At 39.7% G+C, this 24,618-nt stretch overlaps 1 protein-coding gene across 4 annotated transcripts in view; it reads left to right on the forward strand.

Moving 5' to 3' along the window:
• Positions 1-24,618, forward strand: part of SYNJ2 (synaptojanin 2) — a 64,700-nt gene that overhangs the window by 13,496 nt on the left and 26,586 nt on the right. For 2 of the 4 annotated variants that reach the window (XM_038133207.1, XM_038133206.1), the window contains exons 3-11: positions 4,057-4,327; positions 6,735-6,960; positions 15,193-15,276; positions 17,062-17,123; positions 19,869-19,965; positions 22,912-23,084; positions 23,494-23,575; positions 23,804-23,953; positions 24,051-24,216. In XM_038133207.1, the coding sequence (XP_037989135.1) occupies positions 4,057-4,327; positions 6,735-6,960; positions 15,193-15,276; positions 17,062-17,123; positions 19,869-19,965; positions 22,912-23,084; positions 23,494-23,575; positions 23,804-23,953; positions 24,051-24,216 (1,311 nt within the window). Of the gene's footprint in view, positions 1-4,056; positions 4,328-6,734; positions 6,961-7,007; positions 15,057-15,192; positions 15,277-17,061; positions 17,124-19,868; positions 19,966-22,911; positions 23,085-23,493; positions 23,576-23,803; positions 23,954-24,050; positions 24,217-24,618 lie in introns of those variants that run through there. The other 2 variants (XM_038133208.1, XM_038133209.1) reach the window with 2 other exon arrangements.

Genomic DNA, 24,618 nt, shown 5'->3' on the forward strand with positions numbered 1-24,618 from the left:
ATTATTGTACAGAGTGACGTACCAGAACTGCATTTCCTGTTCAACTTGGATAAAGGCAATTGGTTTCACAAGAGCATTTGAAAAAAATGGATGGAAATTATTATTGTCTTGTTTCTGTGCTAAATATTCTTCATTCTCTGCCTCTCTTGTGCAACCTAATAAAAGGGCATTCAGCACATATCACTGTGAGCAAAACATTTCTTACATTTCTTCAAAAGTGTTATTTACAGATTGTTGTAGTGATTGACAGCTGTAATGGGGCAAAATAATGATCTTGGTCACAATGCATGAACATTTGTACCCATTTATGTAAGATTAAAGTTTGGCTCATAAGCTTTGAAATAATTTTTTCTTCAGTACTATATGTGGGTCTTGCTTTTTCATACATGTGTTGCTGTAGAAAGCATGACCAGTAAGGAACACTTCACTTCTTGCTCTAAAATTATTTCAGAGATTTCTTTAAAACATTGCAGATTGCATTCCAAGGACAGGAAGGACATTTCTACAGTTGTGACCTTCAACTGAAGTTCTTACGGTCCTAAATCACTTTCTTCTATGTGTACGGTTTAGAAAGGCTAGTATTAATCAGGATTGCACATTAAACTACTTGTGTAAGTTAAAGGAGAAATAAAAAGATTTTTATTTCCCAAGGTGGGTTATGGTAAATAGTCTACAGCTGATGTGGCTGGTGATTGGTACCAAGTGAAACTGGCCTGAAAAGGCAACTGCAATCTGAAGGACTTTCATGTCATAATTTAAAACTGTAGCCCATCTAGATGTTGGTGGTAAAGAAGGGAAGACAGGAAAAGCCTTCTCTGTGTGTAGTTGTACAGCTTAGGGGTGAGAAATTTCTTACGCCTTAATGGAAACGTGACTAAAAGATGCAGTGTTTTGGCAGCATTAATTCTGCTGTGCGAGGTTCTAAAAGGGTGGAAGGTTGACAGGAGCATTACTTCTGTTCAGATCCCCATGGCTACATCTGTGCTGTGAATAAAATGGGCAGGACAGATGCGCAGAGGATAGGATATTGTGATTAGCTTGTTCCCTGTGCCAAGAGGACATGCACATCAAGCAGGGATCTTCCTCCTGCAGACAGTGCAGTGATAGCCCAGAGCTGGTTCCCAGGAACGCTGTCCAAATGCCACTCAGAATGAAAGTGCTATCAGAGGATGGGGCTTGGGACTTTTTTCCAAGGTACAGAGTCAGAGAGATTTGTGTTAAGCTGGGGCTGTGATGGTATAGGGTTTCTACATTGTCTGTTTTGCAGCAAATCCTGAGTGATTTAAGCATATAAGAGAAGTTAGAGCTGGTGTGAAGACCACCTCAGCTCACAGAGCAGCCTGGGAGGACCAAGTAACAAAGCAGGCTAGCTTTAACATATCTTAAATCTCTCTTTTCATCCTTTTTCCCCTTTCCTGGGCTGTAAGTGTGAGCTCCTTTGCCAGCTTGTCTCTGTTCGAAGGTATCATGAAAAGTGTGTGGTGGCTGCTCTGTTAATTTGGAGTACTGTAGAGAGATTATTCTGTGTGAATAGAGCTGTAGAATGGCTCGAGTCAGAGAAGACCTTTTTAGATGATCTACTTCCACTGCCCCTGTCATGGGCAGGGACGCTACCTCTAGACCAGGTTGCTCAAAGCCCTTTCCAACCTGGCCTGGACCACTTCCCAGGGGTGAGGCAGCCCACAACTTCCCTGGAAAACCTGTTCCACTGTTTCACTACTCTCATTGTAAAAGATGTCTTCCTAGTATTCAATCTAAATTTGCCTTCTTTCGGTGGAAAACTGTAGCCCCTTGTCCTATCACTACAAGTCCTTGTGAAAAGTCTCTCTTCATCTTTTGTTTTAGGCCCCACTTCAAATATATTGAAAGGCTGTAATAAGGTTTTCCATGAGCCTTCTTTTCTCCAGGCTGAACAACCCCGACTCTTTCCTGTGGAGTTACTGCCCAGTGGCAGAAAAGTATCACAGCTTTAGAAAACCCATCTCCTTATACTTCAGGGACAATGCAATACCTTCTCAGGCATGATTACTTTTTTGGAGCTTTTTAGCTAGGGATTTAAGGGAGTAGAGATGCTGTACCTTGGAGTGTGTAGATGAGTATCCCATTTGGGGATGAGTGGTTGAGTGAGTGGAGGAGGTAGTAAAAAGAGTTTATAGTCTCTGGTAAGCAAAAGCAAGTTTCTAGTTAAGGCAAATATTCCTATTAAATTCCTTCTTGAACTAGAGGATCATTCTGTTTAGATCCAGTGATTTTCCACTGGCTGCAAGCTCCTCAAAGGACAGAACAACAGGTAACAAGCCCTGTGTCATCAAGTTTTTGTTCTCTTTGGCTAATTTAATGTTGACTTTCTCATTTGATCTCTTCTGAACCATCTAGGAAAGCTTAAGGTCACCAAAGGCAATGGAAGTACTTGTACTCTTTGTCTCAGCATCGGTCCCAGGCAGCTCTCCAAGTCCTTCACTACTGGTTTTTTGTGACTAACAAAGCTGACTGATATTAAGGCATGCTAATAGTGTTTCTATGTATTGCTTCCAAAGTTTCGTGAGTGAAGTTTACTTTGATCTGATCAGTTTTGCATGGTTTCAGCTAAATCACAGAAGCTTTTGGCTATCCTGAGGGATGGCTAATTCCTCCTAACCCTTTCTGGAGGCTGCAAGGCAGAATTTGGTCAGTTATGAACTCTCGTGGTGATAATTGATGTGTCTCCTCCTCTTTATTCTTTATAATTACACAAAGTCATGTGCAAAGGAGGAATAAACTGTAAGTATTTCTAGCCCTCTGCTGCAATATCACAAGCACAGAAAGCATACTTCTTGAAAGCACTCAAGAAGGAGAACACGGCACAGTGTTTTTACAGAAAGAAATGTGATGAACAGAGCTTCTTAGTAAATACCACCTACACTGGCCTTTATACAAAACGAGTCAGCAGAACAGAATGAATAAAATCTAATCTCCCACCTTGTCCTGCCATTCAGTCCCACATGCCTACACAAATATTCTGGCCCTGCTGAAAACCACCCCTAACTCTTGCTTCTGTAGCCAGCCTGTTGTCTGAAAGCAAGGACTCCCCTACTGGTTTTCAGAAAAAGAATAGTTGTTGTGTGAGAGCTGGTGTGCATTTTCAGACAGTGGGTCACCCTGAAGGATTGAAAAGTAATCCTAAGAAGTGTTCTCTTTTGCTGTCTGAAGCCATACTGTCCCAGATTGTCCCTGTGCCCTTAGCTAATTAACTTGCTCTTGGCAGGTCAGCTGTTGGTTCTGCTGTGCTAAATTAATAAATCTTGGCTCATTTCCATATTTTCTTACTAACTGAAGTGATTAGGATGACATTGTCTCCATTACAGGCCAATTTAAGTGAATCACGCAGTTTCTTTGTAGCAAAACCAGCATTTGCAGAAAAATTGTTTTATTGTTTCTTAATTATCATTTCAGAGAGAATGAGCAGAGGTTGAGATGGTTCTGTGTATGAGAGATCTGATTACAGTGATGCTCTCAAGCTCCAAATTTATCTTTTAGTTTTGGGGCCCTGAAGTTCAGCTGCTTCGTGATTTCACAGTTGTGGCAGCTATAATTGTTTTAGTGATAGCTGAGGTTGTCATTGAATCATATACATGCTTTAGTGATATAAAAAGCAAAATCTCAAGAATTGGTAATACTGAAATTTTATAAATGTTTGAACATGCCTAGCTTCAGCTGAAGCCGGTAAAGAATCTGGATGCTGTATGTTCTGTTGGGTGGTGAAATTGATTTTTTGAGTAGCGTTCCAATGGTAAGCACTTTGCTCTTCATAAAGTCAGTGGGGAGAAAACACTCTAGTGCAACAAAGGATGTCGATGGATATGTGTTATGGAATATTGTGCAATGGCAGCCACTTATCTGCAGTTAAGAGGAATTTAGAAATGTGAAGAACGTGGCCTGCATGCCTGATTTTCCTGTTTGTTCTCTCGTGAAGCAAAGACGCTGGCCTCTGCTGGAGCCCTGTCGGCATTGCATGTGACAGGACTGATAAGGAGCCGAGTCCACCTGGAAATAACCCTTTTGTCTGTCACTTTCTAGGTAACACTCGGCTGCACTTTCTGGTCCTGGTGACAGGCTGTACGTCGGTGGGCAAAATTCTGGATGCTGAAGTTTACAAAATTACTGCAACAGATTTCTGTCCTCTCCAGGAAGAAACCAAGGAAGACGAGCGCGTTACTGCCTTGAAGAAAATACTGAACTCTGGGATGTTCTATTTCTCCTGGCCTAATGCAGGCTCAAACTTTGACCTGACAGTGCGGGCTCAGAAGCAGGGTGATAACAGCTATGAATCTGGTAACTCGTTCTTCTGGTCAGTACTACATGTTACACCAAAGTCTTCTGCTGTCCCCACCTGTATCTCATTGCTCAGACATTCTCAGAGGGAAATGAACACGTGCACTTCAAGTCCATCCCCTTTCATTTCATTGACATGTCCTTTTACAGGGCAGGTGGCTTTAATGAATTCATGGTAACTTGTGTTTAATTAAAATTAATCTGATAGTGAAGTGCAATTATAAAATGACATTTTGTGCTTCAAAGGGGGAAATACAAGATATATATTGCTCATACTACAGAAACATCTCTCTATATGTCATGAATAGTTTCCCCTGCAGTCCTTTTTAATAATTTTCTTTTAAGTTATGTAATGGAAGCCTGTGCTTGAACTGTTCATAAATCCCATCGTTTGCACTGAAGTATCTGTTATTTTGAAAAGTAGGTGTTTAAAGTCTGTAGTTTATTGTTTCAGTAATGTGCACTAGTTTTTATGTTGAAAACATCAATATTAATATGCTTACAGCTCAGTGCAAGCATAAGTTGCACAAAAGAAATTCCTGTGATACACTGCTCTGAGCTTTTTACTTTCTTATAAAGCTTATAAAGCAAAGAAAAATTATCTCGTATTGTGGTAAGTATTGGTTGAAGGGAAAAGAGAAAACACAGTGCTGGGTTGATGTAATTCAGTTTGTTTGCTTTGCAAGTTTTGGCATAATGCTTGCATTTCTATACCCTTCCCCAACCCCACCCCCTTCTTTTTAAACAAAAAGTCACACAGCAGGCATAGCTGTTCTGGAAATAAATGAAGGTTTGATGTAGGTGGAAAATAACTGGCAGGGTTAAATGTGAATGTGCTGCTAGAATGTGCAGTGAGGCTTGTGGCCCAAAGCAGGTGAATATTAAATAAGCAAAAAAGTTCGTAATGGGTGATAAATTAACATGAGAAAGCACTTCAGTTAGGCTAAATAATATTTCCAGCTATGATGTGGTTTTGACTGGTAAGATCTAGTGGGTTGACTTTAAAACTGAAGAAAGAAACATAATAAATACTTGCTTTCAACTGTGCTAATGATGCATCCTTCTCCAAAAGCTCGCCAAGCACTGTCAAGACAGACACATGGCAGAAATTAGTTGTACTCCAATGATGAGACTGCTAAGATGGCAATATCCCCTAATAAAGAACATTTAAAACAACTCTTTTTCCCTCTACTGTCTTTTGAAACTTTTCTTCTTGGAAGATAAGTATATTTGCTGCTTCTGGCTAATCTAGAAGTAATTTCTGAAGAGTTTCCATTCTCCAGTACATTGTAGAACAGGGAAAAGTGGTGACAACATCACATTAAAGGTAAAAAGATGCTCCGAAAAAATTTATCTTGAGGTATTTAGGTGATATGGGAAATTTCAGACAAAAAATAGATGCATGAGGAAAGTAAACAATGAGATAAATAGTTATACAATGAAAAGTGTAAGCTGACCTTAGTTATAGGTAACACAAACTGCCTGTTTAATGAACTGCAACAGCAACAAAAATTCTCCTGGAATTTGCCTGAGTGAGGATTTCCTATGCGAGTAGAACTGGGAGAAAGAGGTGGAACAGATAGCAAAAATTGAGCTTAAAAAGAGCTAAATTGAGCTAAAAAAAAAATGAGCTGCTTTTTCCGTTACATATTTAGATTAAAAATGTAACAATGCCTTGCACCTTTTTTGGTAAATGCTGTACTCTGAAAGAACAATTCTTCTGGCGTTTCACTCTCTTTTACAGATCTTCTATTGAGCAATGCACAATCATAAAAGATATTTTCCTGGCCCTCCTATGTGACTAAAGGCACATTTTGAAACACGAAGTAAAGAAAAACATCATAATAGAAGAGACTACCATCATTGTTAACTAGACATGACAGGTTTCTTGAGTTGTTGATCTTGAAGGTTAGAACAGATGTTCCTCTTCATTTTAGTAGTACTTTTTGCAATATCTCCAGTGACTTACAGATCCAGTTTCTGCTTGGAATTTTTTTTTTTCTGAAAATCCTTGTGGATTTTGAACCAGTTCTTCATCCTGTAGTGAATGCTAAGGTCCAGGCAGTACTCTTCCAAAAAAAGTAATTAGCTTGACATCACTGTAATTTATGAAAAGATTACTAAATATAAATTTCTGGAGCTGAAAGAGGTGACATTTGCATCTGAATTTATAAGACAGGTACAAGATATAAAGACAGCACCTTGGTGGTAGCTATGTGGTTAAAATTTGCCATGTTCAGTTTGCTGTAGTAGTTCACAATGATTTCTTCCTGATATTTCCTGGGTGTGGGTAGAGATAAGGTACAGCAGAAAAGGGGTAATAAAACATGAATTGATTAAATTAGTGATTGCTGTCAGGTGGCACCCATGCCTGTCTGTTTGTTTTACTCAGTAATGTGTCTGTATGTTGTTGAACCTTTCAGGAACCAGCTATTGCATGTGCCCTTCAAACACTACCAGGTGAACTGCTCCGACTGGCTGCTGAAAGTGGTCTGTGGAGTTGTGGACATTCGCACAGTTTATGCTTCCCACAAGAAGGCAAAAGCCTGCCTCATCTCCCGCATCAGCTGCGAGCGAGCTGGGGTCCGCTTCCACGTCCGAGGGGTCAATGATGATGGACATGTGTCTAACTTCGTTGAGACAGAGCAGGTAAATGCATGTATCCAATGGCTTTGCATAACTTAGTCCACTCGTGTTTAATTGGGGCAGAATTTTCAATGAGCATTAAAGGAAATCAGCAAGGTTTTTTTCAAGAATATTTAAAATATTATTGTGTGGCAGATCTGTTTGTTCTTGTCTGTTAAGCATTTCTTTGCAATCTGCTCTTTTTCTCTGTTTCTGACTTTTCCATTCACAAAGACTTTTCATTTTTTTCCTGACTGTGAAAGTCTGGCCATTTGATACTGTAGTGAAATGTAGACAAGGGTTTTTAAACCATTCAGGAAGGTGTCTAGCAAAGGTGCTGGGACCTCATTTTTGACTAGTAAAGTTCACTGTCTAATCATCTTTCTCTAGTAAAGAAAATGTTGAAAAAACAACATCTTCTCAGAGTCAGCCAAATTCCAGTTGAACTAATTTTGGAGGAGACTGCTTTTATATGCCTTCTGGTTTGTGGGGGATTCTCTCCAATGTGAGGTGGTATGACAGTTTTTATACATATGTGGTAAAAGCCTCATTTCCAGCTGATGCTGAGACAAATTATGGGTGTGAAATGCATTCAGCAGGCTCCCTTGATTGGCACAGCCAAACAAAACAACTGAATCACTTGGTTTTATTGCACATGGTTTAGCTTGCTGCCTTGAAATTCAGTAAAAAGCACTGGACCATGGAGAATCTGAAGTCTTCTGTGCCAACTGAAGTGAGTGCTTTCTTACTCAAGTACAATCACCTTTTCCTTTTTGAACTGAAGTAGTAATTACTAGCAGTCAGAACCGTCAAACAGAAATGGATCACTGTATGAACAGAATAGACAAATGGCTGGTAGTTTTCAACAAAGAACAGGGGTTTGCTCCTAGAATTTGGTTGTTTTCAGCATCTTCTGGGCATATCTGCAGAACTGCATATGTGGTATAGATTGTGTATGTATGTGTCTTTCTATGTAGGTGCATGTACAATGAAAGTAGATTGCTTATGTGATGCTCATAAGGGGAGCATGAAACAGTGAGGGCAGCATGGAGACACTTGAGCTGTGTCATTGAAAGCCTGTGCCTGATGGCTGGGGAAGACACCCCCTCTCAGAGGTGCCCACGCTTTTGTGGGCTGACAGCACTAGTATTTCCTCACAGCAATGTAGCAGCTCTCACCCAGTGAGCTCCTTCCTGTTATCCCACTGCATGAGCCAGGCATGCCTTCAGGAACCTGTTTGTCCAAAATCCAGCCATGTTTGGGTACTTTCCACATTTCCTCTAAGATGTTGTCTTCCTAATACAGCTTTAACCTTTTCACCTGTGTAGCACTACCTTAGATTTGACAGTGCTTTGATCCTCAGAGGATGCCTGGAGGAGTTGCAGACTGGTATTCCCCAGCCTGCTGGTGAGGCTTGATTCCCAAGAGTTGCTCAGAGCATGACCAATGTTACACATGTGACTTTCTGCCCAGTGGTCAGAGTTCTCTCTAGGCAGGTGACTTTTTGCTCATGTCCCTCCTTTTCCTGGTTTGCCTGCATTTTCAGTTTGGCTGGCAGTTTTCCACTTAGTGTTCAGGCTCCCACAAATTCTGCTTGTTGAATGTGAAGCTCTTCCCCTGCAGGGCTCAGTGCTCTAGTGTCAGCTTCCGAATTCTTGCTAATAATTCTCTTGTGTGCCACTGCTCCAAAGCAACTGCAAGTCAAGTCTTGCAACAGATACACCTTTCTAGAAAGTCTGTCAGTGCATTGGGAGATACAGCTATGGCTGCTTACTGGAAAGTGGAATTTTCCTCTGGAACCTGGGGATAGAAGAAGGGAGATCTTCAATTTTAAGTGATATCTGGTACGTTCTGCTATTTTAGTTGAGTATCTTCTTATGACTATTAGTTACTGAGGATTTGAAGAATGTTCTCTTGGTGAAATGTGAGGGAAAGAAAGTGTCAGAAAGAGTTGTCAGCTTTTTTTCAGTGAGTCTCACATTTGTGACACTACACTTAGCAGTTGTCTTATTATGGGAAATGCCTCTGCTATCCTGCTCTCTAGGTGGGTCAGAAGTAACTCATTTTATTTTTATATATTCCTGGAGTACGTCATGTTACAAATTATTAGCATGAAAAATAAGGTGGCCTTTGCATTCCTGCAGAAAACCTGAGGATTGGCTCCTGGTGAGTGGCAAAACAGTACTTGATTGCTGATGCTTCCCTTAGCTGAGACTGGGTCAGGCTCTTCATGGGAATTGCTGTGCTTTGTTCCCAGTCAGCCAAATGCTGAAGCGGGAAAACTGAAGGCTTTTGAATGTTTTTTTCAACTGGATAAGCAAAAGTGCAAGAGTGAAATGGCTTTAGGGTGAAAGGCTTGAGTGGGTTCAACATTATAACAAGAGTCTGCTGTTTTAAAGGGTTGTTTGTTTTTGTTTGGTTTCAAAAACCAAAGAAAAGAAGGAAAATAAGGTTGTTGTTACTAATGGTGCTAAACACTAGTTTTACCAAGTTGCATATCCTAAGAAAGCAAAGTTGGGCTAACCACTGGGATGCCTGAGATCCAGTTCAAGCTGGCATCCCCTTGCCATTAGGAAGGAAGAGTCCAAGAATAAACTCTCCCCTACTTTCATAGTAAACGACTGACTAATCTCCTGTGAGGTAATATCTTGGCAAAATAACATTTTGTTTCCATTTGCTGGAGCCTGTACAGTATAATGGCATGTTGGCTATGTGCTTTCATGGATAAATAGCACCCTAGGATTCTGAAAACCCAGGACTTTTGCCTTCTTTGCAGGAATTGCTTCTAACATTTTTTCTGGTTTTAGAAGAGGGAGAAACAATTAATCTTATCTCCAGGCAGCTCTTTTATGCATAGATGGTATGCTTTTGTCTCCCACTGAGTTAGCCTTGTGGCATTTCAGCTCTGCAATGAGTCATTTTTTTGTGGGCTCACTTAACTGCTGTGAGTCAGTGTTTGGGAAGAAGGGGAAAAAAGTAGAATATCTTCACTTTTTATTTAAAAAAAAGAAAAACTACTTATACTATATCTTTAAGCTTTTTGATCATTCAGCTTATGTCTCTATGAATAAAGAAGAAAGAAAATATTATAAGAAACACTTAAGGAAAAAGAAAATTAAAGGAAAAGAAGGCAATCCCTTCAATGTGTACTTTTAGATTTGCTGACAAATATTTTGTAATGGGATGGTAGCCCTTTCTACTTGCAGTCCTTGCAGTATTGCAGTTAATTCTCAAGCAGCTTTTAAATCAGTCTGTTTCTCAGTTGTAGCTTAAATGTTTCCCTTCACCTTTTTTTCCTCCCCTAGTAATCCTTTGAAGTTGAGACTGTGTTGCATTTTTGTAATTCTTTTCTTCTGATAGCTCTGAGGAACTAAAAATGCTTTCTTCATTTAGTCTGTGTGCCTGTTACTGTTTGCATTTCAGCTCTTCTCCCAGTTATCCTCCAAAGAGTTATGCTAAAATCTTAGTATGTGGATTACAAGGAACAATTCTTATTAACCAAAGACAAATAAATTGTTTCAGTTTTTTCCGCTTTGTGGAATTGTTCAGTAAAAAAAAAAAAACTGAAACCTTGAGAAAGCACTAAAAGGAAATACCATGAATTTGAATTAACCTTCCCTTTCTTCCAATTTCAGAAAAAATTGTCAGACATGGATTAAGGAAAATGATCCCTGTTTCACAATAGGGACTGTGTTGGACTGCTAGACTGCGTTGGATAGCTCTCCAGGAGAGGAATGGATGCAATCATGTGGTTGATTTATTTTCTGGATCAAGTTTTAATATGACCCCAGGCAAGGCAAAAAGGATTATTTTGGCAAATATATCCTTGGGTCCCATGGTCTGTGCTAAAGGCACTCACAGAGAGGTGTGTTTAGGCCATCTGCTGTCCACACTCTTTGTGTGGCAGAGCTGGGGATCCCCCAATAAGCTATCTGAGTATCCATTTCATCAGGGACTGTGTCTCTGTGTACCCCTTGAGTCTGTAGGGAATTTTGCTATTTGAAGTTGTGACCGGATGATTATTATTTCTAATGAAGCTGGGTGATGGAGATTAGTGAATAAATTATTCCAAGCAATAAATGGGCACAGCATGCTGGGATTAGAACACCACACAGATGTTTGCTTCTTGCCCAGAAGCTTTTTAGCAGTACCTGTGCATGAAGTTTGTTTACCAGGAAAGATCCTTGGATCGCAGGGGCAAGGTCTGGCCCTATGCAACAGAAGAGAAAGATTGAAAAATGTCCCGTTGAACTGTCAGTACTATCACCCTTGATCCTGAGTTGGAGAAAGAGGCCACAAAGAGAGTCTAAGACCACAGAAGCTGAAAGAAAAACATGGCAAATTCTAACACCAGAGGTCAGAGGCCAAGTAATCTATTGTTAAGGCAAACAGGTCTTCCACATGGGTTAGCTGTCCAGTTGCTACAGTGCTGTCTGATGGGAACTTGGTCTGAAAGTTCATTCAGCTGACTGGGTTGGATTATAGTATGGGCCAGAACCCTTGAGATTAATGAAGTAGTCCTCAAGTGTTTTGAGGATTTGGTAGGAATGAACATTCTCCCTGGGGTGCATAGGCAGCAACTTGCTGTCATTTTGGATCTAAGACAAGAGATAAAGACTCCACAAAGACAGAGATTTAGCAGGATGTATGAATCCTAATGACCAAGTGTTGTCCAAAAAGTAACTGATTGTTGTTGAACTTCTAGAGAAAAACTAGTATGATCTTCTTGTCCATGAGAAAAAGAAAACAGGACAGGAAAATGCTGGACATAAGGCATTTAACTTTTCTTTAAATTTCTTGTCTTAAAGAACTGTTCATCTTTTGTCTAGTACCTTAGAATAAGGGAAATGGCTCTGCTAGAGGACAGAGTAATAAAGTCAAAACTAGAACAACGAAAAAGTGGGACAGATATGTGCTTGTAGAAAACATAACATTGTGCACAAAAACTGATCAAGGCTGTGAAGAATATGAGAAAAGGAACTGTACTTGTCCATGCATAAACAACGAAGTTGGAATATTTTCTTTAGGAGTGTAATTTCAATCTAAATATATTATCACTGCTTATTTAAGATTTAGCAAATAGGGTTTCTTACAGAGTATGTGGCTGCTGAGATTATGTCCATTCCTGATCTGGAAAGTTGTCTTAGCCTTTAAATCTGCTTTCTTACCAAATCTGCTGGTAGGAAGTCTGTTGCCACTAATATTGTAAGATCAAGAGATGTGTACACTAAAAGGCAGTGTCAAGTGATCACGGGTCATGTTTCTTGGAGTGGTGAATGAAGGATAGTGGGTATTACTGAAATTGATGAAAGATTTGCACAGTTATAAGGCTTAATGAAATGGTTAGAGTCTGTTTAGGAAGGAATGACTGGCAGAAAAGTCATTTTAATGAGTCTCCTACTCATTAAAAAAATATTAAGTCTTTTTCCAACTTGCTGGCAGCTTGAAAGAAAATAATTTTGGATTCATCTGGATCATGAGAATGAGGTGAAAGGATTGTGAAAGACCAGAGAATTGCTCCAGAAAACAGAATGATGAGCCCTGTAAGTGAACAGGAGAAAGAAGAGTACTTTCCTGTGAATGACTGCGTTGGAGAGGCTGTGCTCCCAGTTCAAAAACATAATCTGATTTCTAAAAGCTGCATGGCAACATACATAAAAAATGTCATTTTCTTTAAAATGCTTGGCCATCGTAAAAGAATTCTGTATTAGAACTCAGCTTCACAGAGGATTCCCCAGCCCATCACATCAAGGTTTAGGCATCCTGTTTAGGTTACAGGAATGATCAAGTAGTTTGAATATTTTGGTTGTTGTTCAGTTCTCTAAAGGGACAGCTTAATAGAGCAGAAAACAGAAGAGGTAATGGGTCAAAACCAGTGAACAGAAAATATGAATGGTACTGGTAACAAACATCTGTTCACTCACTAACAAGTGGAATTAGAGCATCTGTTAATGCAGAACTAAATGTTTGGCCAGTATTTTTCTTCTGTGTTTGGGAGGAAGAAGGTAGGTTATATATTCGTGGTCTGTAACTGAGGAAATACTTTCCATTTAAACTGTGACTCAGAAGGATGTTAAACTGCAGATACTGAATTAGAATCACTATCTGTTTATCAGTGGGTCTAGAGATTTGCAGCTGGATGTCTAAAAGAGCTGGTCAAAGAAATACTTGGGCTGTCAGTTTTGCAGTTAGGTGTGGAAACAGGGACTTCCCAGAATACTGTAAAGAAAATTGATCCTCTGTAGCAAGCTGTTTGAGTGGCCACCTTATACTTCAGGTAAAGCCTTGTCTGTATTTGTCATCATTAGGTGTTTCATTTCTACTCAGTAATTGCCAAGATGATGATTGTTGTCAAATTTTAAGTAGGCCAGTCCTGAATCTTTTTTTGGACAGATTCAGGTTCTGATGTTCATTTAGTATTAGTCAGGATAATGCTGGGACTGTAGTAGTGCTATTAATTTGCTTTATCTTGGAGTGAGCTTCTTTGGGTCCGTGGCTGTGAGTGAAAAGATGATTCAGTTTGTAGAAGTCTCTGACTCATCTTGGCACAACCTATCTCAGGGAGAATGTGATAAAGAGGAAGAAGGTGGGGCTGCTTATTCCTCTTGTAGTCCAGCTGCAGGAGGAATGATCTCTTCTGAGCACAAATGTACAAAGAAAAGGCACACTAGTGTGTTGCCATCTAAATTAGCTCCTGCACTCAGGTGCCAATAATGTTCAGAAAACTTTACTGGGAGAGCATGTTTTAGAGCCACATTGCTCAAACTGTGACACAGGCCTTGCAAGAAAGCTTCTCTGAGCAACCCCTCTCTTGTAGAGGATTGTGCTAGGATGGAATGTAACAGAGAAAAGGGTTCTTAGTGCTTTGGTGAGAGGTTAAAAAGATGGAAATATAGTTTTGCACTATGTCTGGGCTGGCTATCTTTCTAGCACTGACATTGGTCCATGATGAAGCCACTTAAATCATCTTAGTGAAATGGAGACAGTTTCAAGTGCTCTGCAAAAATATGGTAAATAGTAGATAAATGTTTTGTCATCAATTTTATCTAAATACCTCTTTTTCACACACATTGCTCTAAAAAAAACTGTACATTGATAATCCTTATGAAGATGAGAGGCCAAGGTCTGGCACTTTCCCTGAGCCAGCCATTGGCCACATCTAGTGGCAAATCCAAAATGACAAAACACTTTAAAGTTGTAGAGAAATCCATTTTCATGTTCTATTCTATTTTCAGAGCTCCTAGCCAGCTGGCAGCAGCTGTGCCAAATGATATGATGTGGTGAGTGCAGCTACCTGGATAACCTGGATATCATTCCTCCCCAGGGCTTCGGAGCAGTCATTGTCATGCATGAGATAACGGAGATGTGTATCGTGTGTATCATGTATCCTCCGTGGAGAGCAGCCAGGATTCCACTGCTAAGTATAGGCCAGGAGGAGCGAGCTGGGCTCTGCACAGTTGCTCTGTGGTCATATTCAATCTGAAGATAGTACCTTTTATGCTAAGTTAACATAATGTAACACTTTGATTGGCGACTGTGGATGGGGGAAGGCAAAATGGGAAATCAGTCTTTGTTCTTCCTTCGTGTAGATTTGACCCAAAATCAGCTTGTTAACAGTGATCTTGAGACCAAGGTAGAGTTTGAGGTCTGGTTGGGAAAAGGAGAATTTGGAACCTCTTATTGTAAGCCCCCTGGAAAAGAAGTAGATCACATTGCTGCTCACTGTACCTCAGGATGGGCGTGGCAAAGCTGCTGGTTTCACCGAGTTTTATTTGGATTCTCTGACAAGGCACAGCATGCAGTGAAATAAGAAATGGTAAATACAGCAGGAGATAAGCTTATCCCCCACCTGACGTTACCCATCATCAGTCACAAGGAGCAATGACATTTTGCACAGTTGAGTTTTGTGAGAGGGAGAGCAGGCGAGCATATGCCTGGTCTTTCCGAGTGTCTCCACCAGTAGATCAAATCCATCTTGATTGTGGGTGAAAGATGTGGTGGTGTATTAAGTTTTCTCTTGTTTCTGGTGAGAAGTGAGTTGAATCTGCTGTGATGACATGAAAGCAAATACGTTGTGCTTTGTTCCACTGCCTGTGAGACTATGGAAAAGAGGCTGAGCGGTAAGTGGATACAGGGAGATACATGGTTTACTTTTTTTACCCTTTGAGTTCAGTGTCTTTAACTGTCACCTGATGAAGGGGCCACAGGCTGATAGATCTAACTGCAGAGCTACTTTCCTTTCTTTTGTTTTTGCAGACAATTTACTTGGATGATGATGTCTCTTCCTTTGTGCAGATCAGAGGTTCTGTTCCACTGTTTTGGGAGCAAACGGGGCTTCAGGTAAACAAATAATCAGAAAGCCTACCTTGCTTCTCTCTCTTGCTACTTATAATTTAGAATTAACATAAAATATATGTCTATATGTATATATATATTTTTTTTTTTAATATGAGCTTCAAGGCTCATTCTGTGAAAGTGCTGAGCTCTTTCATTTTAGGTTTACCTTGTAGGAAATTTTGTGTGTTTAGATAAACAGAACTATACCAGACAAATGGCTATTGGTGACTGAAGTTTAATGTTTTTCTGTGCTTGAATGCCTCTACAGGGAACTGTTTGTAAGGAACTGTGTCCTAATGTTATAAACTAAAGCTTACAGCTATATCTTTATGACATTTTCAGTTTTATTCCTCTGAAATGCCTGGTGGGCTTGATGATATTGACCTCCACAATACACCTGTAGTGTTTAGGGATACCAGTGCTCTATAGGAGCATGCTACCATGAAACAAAGTAAAATGTCTGGATGGCATGTTTTTGGGATTTCAGTCAAAAAAGTGATAATTATCTAATCTGATCTTTTGTGAGGCAGAGATGTATGATTTTGTCACAAGAATATTGTGACATATCAAATATATGGTGTGTGACTTGCAGTTTATATACAGTTGTAAGGCCAAAGAAGAATCTTTGTAGCACACTTTGCATTGTTTTTAACAGAGGGATAAGCAACTGAAATGAGTATGCACATATATTTGTGTGTGTTAGTAGAGAAAGTACATTGCAAAACTGTTTTTTTAAGATACTTTAAAGGTTACATGATACTTTTTTTGATCATTAAACTAGAACCTATGTACTATTCAGAGGCACTGGATTTAGCACAAAAGGAAATAACTAAAGGATCCCTGTTGTCTTTTAACACCATCCAGTGCAATACTTGCTTCTTTTTATAAAGCAAGTTTGTCCATATGATTGTACATGTCCCGCCCATGGTGTAGCTGTAGCCAGCACTGTTCTGAATGTTACAGAGCCATCAAGCACTCCCTCAGGTATTTTTGGCTAGTGGGTAATATCTCTAGTTAAACAGAATTTTAGATTTTTTTAGTAGGCCTGCTTTTTTTGCCTAATCTGGATTAGATTTTGTACTCTTACTCCTTGGGTGTGAATCTACTGGCACTGGTGTTAGAAAGAATTGCAGAAACCAACCTCATGAAAAACAAATGAAGATGATGAGGTATAGGAAACAATGCATGATCCTATACATATTTAGGAGTGTAGTTTTTGGAGAGGAAAGAAGCCCTCTGTAATAATTTTGTAACAGTAACTACCATTCAAAAGGAACTTGAGGCTACTCTTGTTGACATCCATATCAAAAGACCTGTTAGTTTGATGGTACAAAATTTCATCTTCATACTTTTGAATCACTGTTCTGATACTTTTGAAAGAAGTGAGAATACACAACCCATGGAACTGGCATAAATGCATCCCTCTCTACCAAGGAAAGGACGGTAAGAATGCTAGGCTCACAGAATACTCATGTGAGGCAGTGTGTGCTATTTGCAAGAGGAAGCTGGCAAAGAGATGTGATTTTTTTGGCCATAAAAAGATGTGTAGGTATCCCTTTGCTTAATGGTAATTGTGTTTTCACTTGTAATTGTAAATGTTGTCTAATAAAAGCTGGGGCTTTTGTGTTAAGGATATTATGTGTGGGGGTGGTTGGAGTCTGTTAGAGATGTCTGGTGCTGTAAAAAAAATGTTTTCTCTGAAGGAAAAAGGGAGACATCTAGTGACTTAGGACTCTAGCAGTTTAAGAAGGTTTTTCTATTTCTTGGTCTTCTAATATTTTATTTTAGGTTGGTTCCCGCCATTTAAGGCTTAACAGAGGTCTGGAAGCCAATGCACCTGCCTTTGACAGGTAAGTTTCATTCCACTTTGGCATCAACACAGCAGCCTGGCATGTATCCAAGGTTCCACAACTTTGTCTTCCTAGGAAATCTTGAGAAGCATCTCTCAGATGATGTTGCAAATCCCCCAGTTGTGGCAGATTATTAAACTGGTTTACTTAATTTAGTCACTTTTTTTGGTGATTTTGTCCTTCTTGTTTTAAGTGGTAATTGAATTAATTTGGTCTTCTGGCTCATTTCTGTAAAAGTTTAGAAATACTGAGTGATATGCAAAAGAAGTGTTTATGCAAACCTTTGTGAGCCAACAGATGTGAGTTTACACTTATGGCACACAGAATAGGTGTGCTTTACCACTCTAACAGAAGTAGCTAAAGAGTAAACACTGCTTTCACTCCATTCTGGATTTGGTATTTTCTTCATTGTTTTCCTCCTACACAGAAATAGCAATGCCTTATTCTCTGACCAGTGTTGTATGATGCTGTTATGCTGATGTTTTCTATTTTATGCAAAGACTGCCTTGTAAACATTTTTAAACCATTAAGACTCTGTTTGTCGGCTAGAAACTGTAGAAAAAGACATGCATTAGCTTGATTCCTTTGAATATCTGACTAGGAAATGCTATCCTCTAAGGGTGTATTTCTACTGATATCCGTGGGAACAGTGCCTGAAAAACACATGAAGAATTTGATCTGTGGGAAATTTTCACCTTGCAAGTGCAGGTCAAGTGATTAATTTCTGTTTTGGTTTGGTTTTGGCAGATCAGGTTGTATGTTGATTTTGTGTAAGGCCTCTTTATCACTGCTACTGTTAGCACACAGGACATTATTGACTGTTAAAGGTTTTGCTACACTGAAGATCCCAAACAGGGATTAGAATCTAAAGGGACTATGCACCATAGCAGTTCCTGCTCCAGAGATTCTTGGCCTACATTCTCCAAGCTTTTAAGGCTCTTAAATCCTACTGAATTCAATGGCCTTTGAGACCCTTGGTCTCATGGCCATCAGGTGATATGATTACTTGCCCTGTCAGTGTCCCTGAAGCTCCATCCATAGAGCATAGAGATTTGCATTCCACAATAGAGATATTTCATGTAAGAAGAACACAGTAACTTATTCAGCATCCTCATGTACTGCCCATGGAATTGAGAGTACCTCAGGAAGGAACAACCTTTTAGTCCTGACCCTAATACAACTCGTGAATAGCTTTCTCCTAAGAAAGGTGAATATAAGGATAAACTTGCACTGTTCCTTCTTTCCCTTGTGCCAGTAAGTTAGATGAACTTAGGGATCTCTCTGCTTACTGATCTGCAAAAGACAGTCCTTTGCAAATAGGCAAGGAGTAAGTGACTGCTTATATGGAAAAGTACACTGGAATTTAACCACTACAGCTTTTCCGAGATGGTTATTTGGCCTGTTACATTTAACCATGTGAGAAACAGATGGTAATCTTGTTAGATATTTTTTCATCCTCTGTCTTTCTCCCTGAGAAATCCACAGGGAGCTTTGCTTACAGTATTCAAAAAGGTGACTTGAGCTTCAGTAGTTTTTTTGTAAGGAAGCAACACTGGCAGAGAGGTAGGATCTTGATGCTGGTATCAGAAGGGTGCGACTATATGGGATGAGTTAGCATACAGACAACTGGTTGCAGAATCAAGAATGCACCAGAAAATATATTTAGCTGTGTTTTCTAGAGGCAATGCTGATGACTTCTTTCTTTTCTCCCCTTCCATGGTTTTCTGTGTAACTTATTTCTGGTTAAAGGATTTAAAGAGTAATACCAGAAGATGTATGCTTGCTGGTTTTCACACGCTTTGCCATTACACGCTATTTTGCAGCATGTAATAACTTCTCATTTTTGTGAGTTTGTTTTTCTTGTCTATTTCTATACAGCTTCCCCTTAAGTACTACTACAGTGCTGTCTGTACATGATGGAAATCAACTTTAGGATCTAATTATTTCTTGATGAGCCAGCACAGCTTCTGCAGACCATGCATTCCAACTTGAAAGAGATATTTTGAGGAAAGAATGGGTGTTTCAGCATCTGGCTAAAAGCTCTTAACTTGAGAGCCCCTAAATGTCAGGCTTTGAGATTTCAGTGACGTAGACCAAAAAATCCAGCCCACTTTATACTTGTCCTATTTTGTGCTTTTCCGCAGAATCTGAGCCAGACAACTTGGCTAAAAGGACCTTTGTTCTGATCCAGTGCAGTAGTTCTTACGATTACTCATCTTCCTGCTTGATTTGAGTTGAGTGAATGTCTCCATGTTGCAGTAGCTCAGAGATGTTTGAACCCTGTCACGTGTTTTTGGACCTCTCTGGCCTTGGCACTAGAGTCATAGGCCCCATTGCTGCTGCTGACTCTCGGCTCTGCAAGATGCCAGACAGTTCCTTTTGAAGTGTAATACATTTTCCTCTCTTCTTGTCTTTCCTGGGTAGTTCCTGGGATAATAGCCAAGAGGTAGGAGCATGAAGGGCAATGTCAAAGCTAAGAGTGACATAAAATATTTGGGGCCTATTTTCTAAGACACTTCTTTCTTTAATTTCAGTACGGACTACTGTATCTATTAATTGCATACTTTCACCATTTTTACTTCAATAATTGAGTGCAAGAAAACTGAGAAATATGCCTGTAGATGGTATGGCTAAGACTTTCTGCTGGATGAAACAACCAGTGATCTCTGCTTTGTGTTTTGAAAATGGCAGTAGGCAAAGTAACTTAGTTTTGTTTAGTACCTATTATGGTTGCTTTTGCTGTAGGCATATGATGCTTCTGAAAGAGCAGTATGGAAAACAAGTGATCGTTAACCTATTGGGAAGCAGAGGAGGAGAGGAGGTGCTCAACAGAGCTTTTAAGGTAAAAGCAATGATTTTCATTTTAACTGCTGATTTCCCTTGAGCCTCCATGTTCTTCTGTTTTCCTTCTAGCCCAGGAGGTGATGAATAGTATTTCTAAAGAAATCATGTTAACTCTTTACCACATGTTACATACTGAGAATAGTGCTTCTTGGTTTCATGGCTTAGTTTCCAGCACGACCTTTCTGCTTACTTCTTCATACACGTGCGTACATTTCCCTTAACCAAACTTAAAAAGAAATTGCCTGAATACTCCTAAGGATAGTTCACATTTGCAAAAGTGAATCATAGCCAGCTTTAGCATTGTATGTAGCCACCTATGCAGTCCCCTGGGATTGCTGGAGCTGCCTGGGGCTGGGTGAGCCTTGATCACTGAGCAAGGTGACTCAGCATCACTGAGCTGTCTTGCTCTGATTGTAATGGGAAATAGCTATCTAGCACTGATTGTATGGGGAATTGGCTGCCTGAGCACCAGATGACAGTTTGGTATACAGAGAGAGATTTTCCTGGCCTCTAAGTGTCCCCAGGCGCAACTAATACCTGAAAGCAAGGATGTCAGGCATTGTAGAACTAAAGCTATGCTGCTTTCTAGTGTGGTACTCTTTTTAAAACTAGTGTGAACTTAAAGCCGCAGATTGGCCCTGAGTGGGATTTGCAGCAGTGCAATAGCTGCCTGAATCTGGCTGGGGGTTGATGGAAGTCTGCGTCCTTAAGTGCTTGTTGCTTTAGCAAACTGACATAGATACTTCAGAAGTTATGTTCCTAAAACTAATGATAGGATGATTTAAGTACACATCTGTAGTAAATGCCATGTGTATATCAGTGGTAGAGAATGATACCAGCAGTTCTGAGCTGAAACATTAATTATCTGAAACTAAGCAAAATAAAAATTGTGGTTAAATGATAGTGCCTGATTTCTTTCCCTATTTGTTGCAATAGTGAATTTTGAGGGAGTGTCAAGTTTGTTGTCAGTTTTTCTGTGTGACCATTTCCTCCTCCTGCAAAAGAGATAGGAAGGACTATCTACTTCCCCAGCAGAAAATGATGAAGTGGGGGTCTCCCCTTGTACAGAATGTGGCCAGAGAAAGTGATTAATGGCTAAAACTTGCAAGGCAGTGAGGAAGGAGTGGAGTCTGGTCCTGGTTTCTGTTTTCAGCTTCTTACTGAATTTCTGCATGACATGGCTAAGACTCTGTAATCTTTTGGTTTCCTTCTCTTTAAAATAGTTTTGCTTGCTTTTGCAAACCCCACTGAAACTTAAAGGTAAAAGATAAAAAATTCTGAAATGCTGAAATGACTTACATGGATAAAAACATGACATTTGTTGATAATTTGATACTGATATTTTCTCAAACTCTCACATTCCTGAAGATCATGTTCTAGCCAGTATCGTGCAACCAGACATTAAGTCAGAGACTGGGCATCTCTAGAATAAAGATCTTGCATTCGTTAATTTAATTTAAATAAATTTTAAATTGTTTTGTCTAAATTTATTTTGGCCTATTTTAGAAATAAATAAACTCTGAAAATACCCTGTGAGCTCAGAGAATTTAGACTGACATCACTGAAAACCCAAATTTTGTATTCATTCAGAATGACTCCTTGGTCATTTCTTTACCTTTGTGTTTTAAGAAATGGGTGTTAGGAAAGAATATAGAGTTAATTTGACTTTGATGATTTTAAAGGGCTTGAATTAAAAATAAAGTAATTCATGGGAGTGTGATTAGGGCTGCAAGCTGGTCTCCTGTCATTAGTTTCTCCATCTTTTTTTTTTTGCTTTCATTTCTTTCTCTTCACTCTTGCTTCAACCTTAGTAATTCTTATCAGTGTTGGTTCAGATTATTCCTGTAATTACTGCTGCTGGGCTCTCTTGATCAAAATGTCATGGTTACCATTCATTTACCATTTATTATGCATTACCTGAATCAGACCAGACCAAAAATCAATACTGTTCCCAGGAAATGCTGTTCCTCCCACAAGCATTCCCTATAACAGATGTAATTATGTTTACAGTAAAAGCAGGACTGTAGTGTAGAGTTGCAAATACTCTGACAATAATTTACACTGCAGCAGTGGGTAAATGCCATCCTCAAGTGCATTACTAGTGCCAGCATCTGTCAGGGCAGATTGGGGTGTCAACAGTAACAGTCTAATGAAATACATTTTACAGGTCTCTTTCCAAGCACTGCCTTTAAATTTCTTTCTGTAGGAAAGGCTTAATGGCTTACTCAATATAATTATGCTTGTGTAACTGCTACATGTACACTTCCAATGTAATATCAGATTTGTTTTGTCCAGTGTGTGTCACAATGTAAGTGGAGAAAATCATCCATCTCTTGGGGTGAGAATGTGCAGGAGGGAAAGACAAAGGCTTGCATAGTTTGAGTTAATGTAATGGTTTTCTCTGCCTTTCTTGTGGAGAACAGGATGTATTACTGTTGCTGATACCTTAATGAAATTTGTGGTGATTACGGAAATGCATGTGAGGTCACTGAAACTGGAGATGAAATACTGAGGCTATTTGTGCCTCTTCTTTCACTTCTGCAGTTTACCACAAACACTTTATAGTACATTTCCTGGGGTGTAATTGCTTACTTACTTCCTTCCCCTGAGCCTGCCTAGAGCATTGCTAGTGTTGTCCTCACCTCATGCACAGAGGTAGCAGCAGCCCACTGCTGAAGGGCTGCCACCAGACAAGGCACAGTTCTTAAGCATACTTTGCAGTTACAGTTTTCCTGCAGGAAAATTGAGTTCTAACAGTCAGGTTTACTTCTGTGAAGAAAACAAACAGGGAACTTCGGTTGCTTTTTTCATGTCTGGCCTTTCAAAATTCCTTATGATCTACGTGATTAACACTCAAGGCTTATAAATGATAAAAGCGTGCTGGTATCAATCCTTACGTGTGACTTGAGCAGGATTTTTTTCCTTCATTCTCTTATCTAAACAGAAACTGCTATGGGCTTCTTCCCATGCGGAAGACAGTCCCATGATAAACTTTGACTACCACCAATTTGCAAAAGGTGGGAAAACCGAGAAACTGGAAAATTTGCTGAGGCCACAGCTGAAGTTGCACTGGGAAGACTTTGGAATCTTCACAAAGGGCAAGCATGTAAGTCCACGGTGAGTGTCTCTACCCCTCTGTCCCAGTGTAGCTGGGCTCTGTTTGTCCTGGCCTTCCCAGGTTTCTTGCTGTGTTTGGACCATGACCATAAATTGACCATCTTGAAATAAAATTTTGAGACAATGTGTAGTCTTGGTGCTAAATCAATGATTTGGCTTAATTGTGTCTCCATGGTTTCAAATCTGCAAATTTACTAGTACGTGAATTTGCTAATATAGTGTTGCAGATGTAATCAAGTAATTAGATGTGTTAATGGAATATATTGTGCACAGTGTGCTTGCACCGTCAATATGTGGGTGGGTGTATTCAGGCTGAACATTTGATGCTCTTGTTCAATCAACTCATGATTAGATGTTATTTTAAAATATACCATTTTCTCCTCCCTCCTCTTGTGTTTGGTTACCAAAGTCTGCAGACAGGTACTTTTCGAATGAATTGTTTGGACTGCCTGGATCGTTCTAATAGTGTACAGTCCTTCGTTGCACAGGAGGTGAGTTTGTCAGAGGACCTTCCATGGGGTACCTGTGGTACATACATTGGCTGTTCCATGGGAAAGACAGGAAGGAGGCTGTAAGTCTCAGTTACACAGGTCAGTCTTGCCGCTCTGTGATACAGAATGGTGCTGGCTGGAATACTGAGGATAAAAAGCAAAAACACATTTGAAAACAATGTTGGTTTCTTTTTTGTGTTTTTTTTTCTCCTTCTGCACCTAATCCAGATACTGTTTGCTCAATTAGAGAGCCTTGATTTGAACTCTAAACCTATAATTGAACGCTTTGTGGAATCCTACAAGGAGATGTGGACTCTCAATGGTCAAAATCTGAGCAGAGTATTCAGTGGCAGTCGTGCCCTTGAGGGGAAGAACAAGGTAAAGAAAAATAGCAAAACTCTTTATTTACAATTAAAGAAAGATGTCCTGTTTATGCTTCAGTATCACTTGCATTCATAATTCCTGTCTGCTGTAGGTTGGGAAGCTCAAGGATGGTGCCCGCTCTGTGTCTCGTACCATCCAGTCAAATTTCTTTGATACAGTAAAGCAGGAAGCCATTGAGTTGCTGCTCATGGGTGACTTCTACCGTGAGGAATATGCAGACAAAGGCAAGATGCTCATGGACCAGACTGCACTGCTGGGTAAAGTGTCTAAACACTCCCCTTTGCTTTTGCATCTGCTTTTAGCTGTCAGATATAAGCAATTGTACCCTCAATCAATATATAAGCTGCTCTTGCACAGATCTGTTGTTTAAAGCACTACTTTCAAGTAACCATAGCACAACTGTTGTGCTTATTTCTCATATTTTGTTTTGAACTTTTGAATATGTTTTTCTGTTCTTTGATAGTGATAACCTCTCTGATAGTTTAGAGTTGGACCAGAGGGAAGGATTTTAGGGCTATTTCCCAGTCTGCCCTGAGTTTGTCTTGAGGAAGTCTCTTGAGCTCAGCCTTTTTATCTTCTTAGTTGTGTCCTTGCTGTTTGCACATGCTTTTAGCCATTTGGATCTTTAAAGGCGCGCATCTCTGTTATTTTAGTTCATT

The sequence above is a fragment of the Motacilla alba genome, chromosome 3 (assembly GCF_015832195.1).
Source record: "Motacilla alba alba isolate MOTALB_02 chromosome 3, Motacilla_alba_V1.0_pri, whole genome shotgun sequence".
Taxonomy (NCBI): Eukaryota; Metazoa; Chordata; class Aves; order Passeriformes; family Motacillidae; genus Motacilla; species Motacilla alba.